This window comes from Echinops telfairi, unplaced genomic scaffold (genome assembly GCF_000313985.2).
Source record: "Echinops telfairi isolate 266 unplaced genomic scaffold, ASM31398v2 ScPeMD7_25;HRSCAF=90, whole genome shotgun sequence".
NCBI lineage: Eukaryota > Metazoa > Chordata > Mammalia > Afrosoricida > Tenrecidae > Echinops > Echinops telfairi.
In genome coordinates, this window is record NW_022103922.1 from 31,870,233 (window position 1) to 31,880,574 (window position 10,342).

At 45.9% G+C, this 10,342-nt stretch overlaps 1 protein-coding gene across 1 annotated transcript in view; it reads right to left on the reverse strand.

Annotated features, from left to right (window-relative positions):
* Positions 1–1,446: 1,446 nt before the first annotated feature.
* DCAF12 (DDB1 and CUL4 associated factor 12) overlaps positions 1,447–10,342 on the reverse strand; it is a 32,466-nt gene continuing 23,570 nt past the window's right edge. The window contains exons 7-10 of the mRNA XM_004712423.3: positions 7,543–7,608; positions 6,471–6,633; positions 4,082–4,260; positions 1,447–3,586 (exon numbers count right to left, since the gene is read on the reverse strand). Coding sequence (XP_004712480.1) covers positions 3,428–3,586; positions 4,082–4,260; positions 6,471–6,633; positions 7,543–7,608 — 567 coding nt within the window. The 3' untranslated portion in view covers positions 1,447–3,427. The remainder of the gene's footprint in view (positions 3,587–4,081; positions 4,261–6,470; positions 6,634–7,542; positions 7,609–10,342) is intronic.

Sequence of the window (10,342 nt, forward strand, 5' to 3'; positions counted from 1 at the left end):
GCCTCACAAAATTCAGGTGGGATTGGCTCAGAACATACATAACCTGTAATATAAATGCCTTGAAAGCTTTAATAAATGCCCATTCCTGGTTTATGCATTTGTTATCCTGTATTTTCTACTTAAAAAGTGACCTGTATAGTACGCTTTGCCTTGTAAGCAGCAGCCACCAATCACAGGACACATCTCTTCAGTGTGATAGTTTCCGTGTTCAAAATGATTACTCTAAGTGTACTCTGGTTTCCAAACAGGGCAAAACCCATGCTAGAGAATGCAGCAGCAGGAGGCAAGAGAGTATTATTGATTTGGAAGAAAAAGGTTGACTAAACAAGGTGGAAAATTAGTGAAAGCTACTGATGGCAATTTAAGCATTTCACACTTGACAATCCCGACACTCTACAAAAATAGATGTGACAATTCTGTTGGTAAAATGCCTGGCTTCACCAAAAGCTAAGGCTAATGAAAACGTGAAAAGGGCCTGCTTCAGATGAGAAACTGTTAATAGCATGGGTTGAAGTTCATACAAAAAAATGAGTCCTTATCAGTACATTTATGAGCACTGCTAAGAAAAGATGCTTGAGATACTGAGAGGGAAAGCAGGATCAGAGTACAATAAAGGTTTCGCACAAGGTCCAATTCATGTAACATCTCATTTCACAGAACGTTTCTTCAGCATTTCGGGATGCATGATTTTACTGGGCAAGGCTGGTGCCAGTGCCTTCCATTCCGTCACCTTCCCCCACTTCTTGCCTTGTCGCTTTTGATCGTGCAGGTCTCTGTTCGGAACCAGTCCCTACAGCAGGTGCAAAGGGCAGTTGTGTCTAGCTTGCATTGTAGAGGAACAAGTGACATGTGGCAGAGGAATCGGCCCCATGGCCTAGCAGAGATGACGGTGTGAGGAGGGTGGTCTGATCCAGCAGCCTGCCTGCCTTTCAGCTGATGACCCACACAGGCACTGTCTTCAGTTTCAGAATCAACTTGAGGGCAGCGAATATGAGAGGACATATGGCCTCAACTCCCCTCCCCCCCAGAACAAAAAGAAAATAGCCCGTTAACAGGGCACCATGCAACCACTCTCAGTACGTTAGGCTCTCTGGACGGCAATCACCACCATGCCTGATGTATGTAAAGGAGTCCGATGCCGGTCCAGCATCCACAGTCAGAGTGAAGATGATCCACAGCTTTCCAGCCTCAGCGTGTTGTTTGTTCGTTTGTTCCCAGGTACCAAACCACTCCCCCTGGGCATATTCACCCTCAGTTTGGGCCAAGGTTGGGGATAAGGGACAAGCAGGTGTTGTTTACTTCTCTGTACTTGACCTGCGTCCAAGCACAAGGAACTCCTGTCCCGTCCCCCCGCCCCCCTGCTCCACCCTCAGCTCCCCTCAACCCCCTTCCAACCAGTACTCGAGGGGCTTTTTCTGCATCCTCTTGGCGAAACACTCAATCGACTTGGCTCTGGAATAATATTTATTTTTCCTTGGCAAAAAGTCAAGTGCTACATTTTTAAAAACAGAAAATTTCAAACAATCAAACGCATCACCCATCACAGAAGAGGGTCGGGCAACAGTACAAAACATCCTACTGAAGGTTTTTTTTTGTTTTTGTTTTTCAATATACAAGTTGGTTTAAAATAATAGAAGTTCTGTGAGAACTAAGAAATCTACAGCTTGTAGTTTAATAGAAATAAAAATTAAGACAATTAAAAGCTCGATAGCATCCAGCATTTTGCTTAATTCCCTGTGGATAGCACCTATTTCTCTAGGTTAGAAGATGAGAATCAGAATCAGTGGTGCCTGCCTCCTTCCACCAAGTCAGGGTGGACTTCCCTGCAGCCCCAACCACAGCAGGGTGCAATCCTCATTCCACTCTCCCACTGGCCCCCACAGCAGGGGGGCGGCAGGGGAGGGTGGTTTAGAAGCGGGGGTGCCAGCATAAAAATAGGACTTTTCCTTTCTCCAGGATAGGCTATTGACAGAGACACAGTGTATGTGCTTAGAGGAGAGGAGGAATTTGTGGGAGGGAACAGCTGTTATCTGCAACACGATGCGTAAAAAGCAGGGAACAACTGGACACCATGGTCAGTCAGTTGCCTGCGAGTTTAAAAACCTCAGCCTACACAGATAGTTCAAGGGAGGAACAGACACAATATTATCACATCAATGCCGTCACATGCACAGTGTCGCTGGCTGCAGGTCACCCCACCACCACTCCAGAGCTGCACCAACAGGAAGGGAGAGAGGGAGGAAAGGAGGGCCTCAATCCCACCCCACTGCATCGAGAAAACACACTCCACACACATGAGGCACTCACTCTAAACAGCCACACCCCCAACCTCCCGAAAGGAAATCAATTTAGAAAACAAAAGCAAAACCCACTGGGGAGACTGGGGGACTGAGTATGTGAGAGCCTTAGAGAACTAGAGGCCCCTGGACCAAGGCCCCGGGAACAGATCAGGTTTTGCTGGAGGGGTGGTGGATGTCTGAGATGGAGACTCTCTTTGCCAACAGACTGTGCCCAAGCCTTCGACTCACCGCACAGCTGCAAGGGATGGAGACCACGACGTTTTAGGGGAGGGGCCAATGGCTAACCAAACGGGAGGTGGGGGAAGTGCTAGTGACACACAAGCAAGTGCGCGCGCACACACAGACACAGACACAGACATGCACACACACATGTTCTCACCTGGGGACAAACAAGTGGGAGGACAGGTAGGGGCTGGATCACTTTGGAGGCCTGCTGTGGGGCCCCCCAGGAAGCCTGGAATGGAACTCAAAGGCTTTCCCAAGGGATAGCTGTTTCCATTTCATATAGTCAGTGTTGTCAGACTTTTAAAAAACAAGATAAAGACTAGCCCTAAAGCTAGACTCTATGAATAAAGTTGTTTCTTTTATAAATATTTTAATTACAAGTACTTCTCACTCCAGGTAATTTTAGTGACACACAGTATCTACAGACACTCAAGTGCATGCGTGTCCACACACACACACACACACACACACACAGCCCCCAAACTTTCACAGAAAGTCTGACAGCAACCACATAATTATAAAGGAACCCTACCTCAAGAGTGAAGTAAGGGTGAGAATGACTGGGTTGGCCTAAAGAGGACGCCAGAGAGGGGAGAGTGTGTGTCACTTACAGAAATAATACAAACAAGGACAAATAATAATGTTGGGTAAGAAACAAACACAAAAGGCAGTAAAGTAAAATTCTGATTACCAAAAGGGAAAAGGCCCTTTCAGATTTCTGCTCAGAGCGTCTCCCTGTCAGATGCCTAAACCATAAGGTAAACTCTGGTGTTCCCACTAAAATTTGAGAGCCTCACACAACTGAAAGAAAGAGAGAAGGAAAAGGAAAAATATCAAAAGAAGAAACCAGAAAACTGAGGATGGAAGTTAGTGTAAATCTCTGCATTTGGGGAGAGTGGTCCTTAGCTCCAGAGCCCAGCGTAGTTTCCATGGAGCCCTGAGGGGAGAGGACCTCCTGCCACAAAGAGCTTCGTTCCGGACGAGTCGTAGCAGTGGGTGTAAACAGCATTGGGGAAGAAGTCAATGTCTGAAAAGTAATTCCTCCAGGTTTCATCATGATTCTACGAGCAGAGAAAGAGAATCTGTTAGCAACTCCAGGCTAAGGAACAGGAAACCGGGGAAGGGACAAGAATACTCTCTGGCCTCCTCATGAGCAGGGCCAGGAGGATGGAGAGTCTGGGCCTCAGTTTTCCCAACTTTACATCAGAGAGGACACCCAGCTGAAGACTGCTGTACAAACCTACGGTCTTCAGGACAGCTGAGGCTGAGCTACTGAGTAATGAACGCACTGGCAGCACTGGCCAAGGGGAAGGTTCCCCTCCTTCCTGCTCTACCACCACCTGCTGGGGTCCTGGTCAATCAATGAACCTCACTGGGCCTCAGTGCTCCCAGACAACAGAGAAGTACGAAATAAAACAAAGCCAAGGGACAGGACCTGGCTTTCTCTGCTCCATGAGAAACCACCTGAGTATGAATGCCAGCAAGGTTGGGGGTATAGAGTGCAGACAACTTTTCGGTCACTGTCCCGTAAGCATCTCAGGTAGGGGCTTACTCACCAGCCAGCCTTTGCCAGTGGTTAGTTTCAGGTTCTCTCCTGCTAGCCTCGGCTTGGACCCGTAACAAGCTGACAGCTTCTCTTCCAGAAATCTTTGAGCTCGGATGTCGTAGAACAGCAGGGAGCCCTGCCCTGTGCCGACAGTGATGATGTGCTCGTAGAAGCTCACTGACCGGATCCCTGAGACGCAGAGAAAAGCAGTAAGGGAGTGGGAGGCCAGAGAGTCTGCTGGCCTGATTTCTCCAGTGTCATGTTCCCATGGCACCCTTTCCAATCACAGATGAAGCTCCAGCAAAAGCCAAAGGGAAGCCTGATACCATAGTGCCCATCCACACACCAACAGGAACTCTCTGTGAAGCCGTGGAGGAGTACTAGTGCTTGCGGATGAGACACTTTCAGCCCCAAGGGAAAGCATACCCCAAATTTTCCTTGCCTCCTCCAGACTGACTCTGGAGTCATCATTCCATAATTCTAAGCTCTTTTCTATTGTGCTTCCAATGTATACTGCAAATCAGGGCACAAACCATTACATCGTTAAGAATTTCCTTGGACCTGCTCTACAATCAGTACCATGGTACCTCAAGGCGTCTTTAACCGTGCAAGTGCTAGGAGGGAGGCTAACAGGCAGCACTTCTGCACCCAAAGGAGCACTGCCTCACTTTAGACAGTCATCTGATCACTCAGATCACAAGGAAAAATGTATCTATCTCAACTGTGCACGTAAAATCGGTTGAATTGGTGAATGTTTTGTCATATCAATTTGCACCACAATTAAAAACACATTGGTTCCACCTGTGTATCAAGTACACAGGCCTGGAAGATGCCTGAAAACATGATGGAGGTAAGCTCCTCCAGTACCAGTGACCAGCACACACACACACACACACACACACACTGTCCAGCCAAACCTATTGACTCCTACTCATTACAAATACTGTTCTGTTTCAAAATGTGAGGGTCTCAGTATAATTCAAAATAAGTAAATCCAAAGAGAAAAGTCATTTTTGTAATAACCCAGGAATACAGGCTTCTTGACAAGTTGTGATTCAACTGGGATCCACATCATATCTGCTAAGGCTCTCAGGAAATATTTCTCTCCCACCAGGCTGTAAGACACTGGCCAGATTATACAATGTTTGGGGCTTCAATCGCACCCCAAACGTGGGGTCCACATTCATTTTCTGAAGTGCTTTCCACTGCGGTCTTGGTTGGATGAAGTGAGGTGATAGCAATGGTGGCGTTCTGAAACCTTCAAGTACACTACAAACCCAAGCGTCTTTTTCCCTCCAATAAAGTGCCACTCCTTCATTGACAACGAGGCCACTTTCTAGGAGAACATGCTGTAAAAGATGGAGGCTGAGTGGTCTAAGTCCTCCACTGTTTTGCTCGTTTGCTAGGTGTCCTTGAGTCGGCTCTGGCCCATAGTGACCCGAGGCACCACAGAACGAACACTGCCCCGTCTTGGGCCATTCTCACAATTGTTCCCGTGCCTCAGCCCATGTTGTCGCAGCCAGTGTCAATCCATCTTGTTGCAGGACTTCCCTCCTTGTTGCTGCCCCTTCACTTTACCAAACATGAGGCCCTTCTCCAGGGACTGGTCTCTCCTGACAACACGCCCAAAGTATCTAAGACAAAGTCTTGCCATCCTTGTCTTTTCTTTTTAATTAAAAAAAAAAACACTGGTTGGGATTTAATACATATAACATAATCATTCCATTTTTCAATCACTTCAAGTAAAACTGTCTAATTGCTACCACCATCAGTTTCCAAACATTCTTTTTCTACATGCACTCCTTGACATCGTCCTCCTTTCACTCCACCACCAACACTGTAACCCACCCCCTCCCCTTGAACGCCTTTTTCAACTTGCTGTCCCTGTAGGGTCATTAATCCTGGGTTTCATTGGCCTTACTTCTTCCTCCAATATAGCCACCCACTAGCCAGAACTAAACTGAACACTTTGTTCAGCTTACTGAGGTCTGACATACAACATGCTGCCCGTATTTGCAGTATACAATTTGCAGTATTCTCTGTCATGTCAAATATCCAAGACATCATCAGCACAATCACAATAATTCCTTCCCACACCTCAACAACATGACTGATTAGCATAAGCGGAGTTTTAGTTCCAGCAGGGCCCCAGAAAGAATTACGAGACACATATGTAAAGCTCTGTGAAGGAACCTGGAAACCATTAGTCATTTGACTGCTGGTCTCCGTGACCACACATTTGCCTGTGGCGTTTTGAAACCCAGGCCATTTGCAGGTTTGAGTCACCACATATCCAGCCGTTCCACACAGAACCTTGTGGGCTATACCAACACTGACACCTACAGTTAAAACCCCTCTGTGATGCAACTGGGGCCTGAGCAGCACCTCAGCACTCTTACCACTGCCTCGCTCCCTGGAGCAGACGGACTTGACGTTGTAAGACGGCTGCCGTGGATCCAAGAAGGAGACGTGTGCTTGGGAGCCCACTGCATACACTGACCACTCATTACCGTAGGCCAGACAGACATTCTCACGGCAATATGGCAGTTTGGTGGAGAGAAGCTGAAAACAGATGAAAGAAACCTGTTGGTATCATCAGAGAGCCTAAGGGGGCAGTGTTTCCAGACTCCCACCTCTGAGGGTTTCCCTCACACCAGCCATGCAACAGACCAAGGCACTGAAGAGAGGGAGACTGTGATAACAGACAAAGCTTCAGGTAGAGAAGGAGAGGGATTGCTTCCAGAGCTAGCCTCAGGGCACTAAAGCCTGTTCCCTTGGAAAGACCCACCACCCTCCTCAATGTTCATCAGGTCAAGGTGGAAACCACATTCTAGGGAGAGCACACTCCCAGTACTGACTCATCCCGGAAAACCTCCAGTGGTCTTAGGCTTGCTCCTTGTCATTCAGCAAATCCTCATGGTTGCCTAACCGCACGGGAGGCAGAGGCTGTGACACAAAAAAATCGCTATTGCTTGAACCCTGCCTTTCTCTAACGAGAACTCTTAAAGAATAAGCAAAGGCCTCTGGGATAAAAAGAGGGCAAGACTCTTGTATATGTTTAACTCTCTGCAAAAACTGATGGAAAATATTGTAAACTAAGTCCATTTGTATTAGCTTAGATGGTTAACTTCAGGGATGGTCTATCTTAATTTAGTTGACCTTCAATCGCCAGTGGTTATTCCTTGGGTGTTTCCACCCACACAGCATGGTGAGGAGTCAGTAATTTCTGTGGACTGAAGGCCAACTAACTCAAACAGCCTCTCAGGCAGCCTTTTCCATGTGAAGGAATCAGCCTCAGTAATCACGTTGCAGGCATTTTCCTTTCAAGAAAGGTCCATCAGACTGGGACAGAGATTTATATTCCCTTTGGAGAAATGGGGTTTCAGACAATGAGAAAGGTCAAGGAGAAGTAGAGTATTTTCACCAGACAGTGAAATATCAGGTAAAGTTACTATGGCTCATCAATCACACCTTAGACAGTGTATTTTCAGCTTTCCACAGATGAAAGTAGCCATCCAGAGAGACTGCTCCCAATTCCTACAAGAGCAATGAGAAACACAGGTTACAGTCCAATAGGTGCCAACTAATGCACAGTATCAACCAGGGAAACTGAGCTCTCCCTGTTCTCCACTGCTATCCCAGCAGTGGTAAAAAGTAACGGGCAATCTCAGTATCCTGATGAAATGCAACTAGACAACTTTGAGGCTGCTTCCTAAGGAAAAAACAAATCCAAGACCAGCAATGAGGCAGGTATCCTAGTGTCTTATTTATCTAGTGCTGCTATAAACAGAACTATCACAAGTGGATGGTTTTCACAGACAGAATTTATTCTCTCATAGTTCAGGAACTTCATGATTCATCATAGAAGATAAATTCTGGGTGTTGGCTCTACGGGAAGGCTTCTTATCTGTCAACTGTGAGGGAAAGGCCATTGCTTGCTTTTAACATTTATCTTGCTGTCAATCTTCCCTGGGCCCAAGAGTTTCTCAGCTCAGGGGCCCAGATCCACTTCTGGTTCTTTCTCTTGATAGCACTGAGATCCCACCTATTGAAGTCCCTCCTACTCTTGTAAAATAAAAGCTGACTCATGCAAGGGCGTGTCTTCAGGAAGGTGATACTTAAGAGAGTGCAAATCGAGCTACACCCAACCCTAATACGACTTTATAGGATTTACAATACAGGATGACTACACCATTATATAATCGCCAACTTACATCATTACGTAACTGCCAAACTACATCATTATACAATTGCCAAACAACTGAGAATCATGGACCTGCCAAGTTGACACATGTATTTTTAGAGGAGTTCAATTCAATCCACAATCCATGATAGTCCAACTTTGGTACCCCTAAAATTCATGTCTTTGCCACATGTAAAACACCCCAACATATCACTCCAAAAGCTTAAATCTATTCCAAGTCTACAATCTCTTTCAGTTTCAGTTGAACTTTGAACATCTGCATCTATAAACAAAGCCTAGTTGGGAGCTAGCCATGATATATTGCAGCAATCTTTGCCAGCTCTTGGTGTCCACCATCTTTCTCATTTATCAGGTTCTGGTAAGTTTGTCCCCACCCACTGTTGGCTAGGTCACAGCCGTACAGTTGGGAATCCTCACACCTCCCTGCATTTCAGAGCAGCACACAGCCAATCTCTCCCTCTCCATTGCCTAGCCTTTGTAGGTTAGGTCAATAGGTGCCAATGGAACACATCCAAACTCAGCCAGTCTCTTCACCAATGTTACCTTCTCCACGTCCACTACCGAGTGGACTCAGTTGGTCATCACAAGACAGTCTATCAGCTGCTTGGCAGCTCACTTTAACTTCTAGTCTTAGAATGGAGTTCTTCAGACGGGGACTCAATTTCCCTGACTTGATGGACCCTAAGAAAAACGGCTTGTTCAAAACTCAGAGCCAAAATTCCCCTTGATTTTGGGGGCCCGTGAGACTTATTTATATATTTTACATTTCTATTGGTACCTAATCCACATATCATACAATTGAACCTGGGAGATTTAGAACTCAAATTATCTATTTTTTTAAATTAAATACTTTTTTTTAATGCTGCCCCGCCCCCTCAAGCTCAAATTAAATACTTTTATTGGGGGCTCTTCCATCTCTTATCACAGAGATGTCCCATTGTGTCAAGCACATTTGTACATATGTTGCCATCATCATTTTCAAAGCATTTTCTTTCTACTTGAGCCCTTGCTATCAGCTCCTCATTTTTGCAAATTATCTATTTCTAGAGCACTACAATGGAATAGGCACAAGAAAGACGTTCCCACTATAAATGGGATAAACTGGAGGGGAAGATGGGATGACTGATACTAAACAAGTAAAATATCCAGCAGAATAATTTAAGCCATCTAGGCAATGGCCCTAGCCTCCAGACACTGGGTGTTGACTATACTCTCTGAATTCAGGCTAGAGGCTCCTTGGCCTTCAGTTCCATTTTCCAGGCCCACTGAGAGGGCAACTCTGATCAGTTCAAGAGACCATGGTCCTACCCTTTCAACCCCCACAAGTATAGCCCCACACCCTTTGAGACTGAGACAACTTGATTTCTTGTGCTCCTTCTGGTCGATCTCAGGGATGGTTCTTTTTCCTTGGAAGTCAACAGATGTAGCGCTGTTGGTCTGTTTCCTATCAGTGGAATTTCAGGAGGTACGTTTCCTCCTTTCAGTGTCCTCCTCAGTCAAAGACGACGGGTTTTCTGCTGTGATAGTTGGTGGCTTTAACAAAAAAATTTACTTTCCCACAGTTTAGGAAGCTAGAACTCTGAATCCAGGGTGCCAGCTCTAAGGGAGCTTTCTTTTACTGCTGGCTCTTGAGGAAGGTCCTCATTCTCATTGAGTCTTTGGGTGAGTTGGCATTTCTGAATAGGTTTGCGAGTTTATTCAACTTATTATATATCAAGAGATTGTCTCAAGACACACCATACACCAATTCCTGCTGCATTAGCATAAAAAAGACAACATATTCCCAACAGAATTATAACCATACATTTCCCCATTCCATCCCTATTATCCTTGAATGGATTCTGACTCATGGTGACCCTATTAGAACACAACTATTCCTTAGGGTTTCTGAGACTGAGGTTAGGAATTGCAACACTTAATTTTAGGGTTTCATAATTCCATCCATAAAACTGCTACCGATCTACAAATACAGATTACTCAGGGAAAAATCCAGAGATCAGTCTAAGGTAGTGTTTCCCAGTGATCCCATCCTGGCAGGGGTGGGGTCTAGAATGAGCCAGGGGGGGG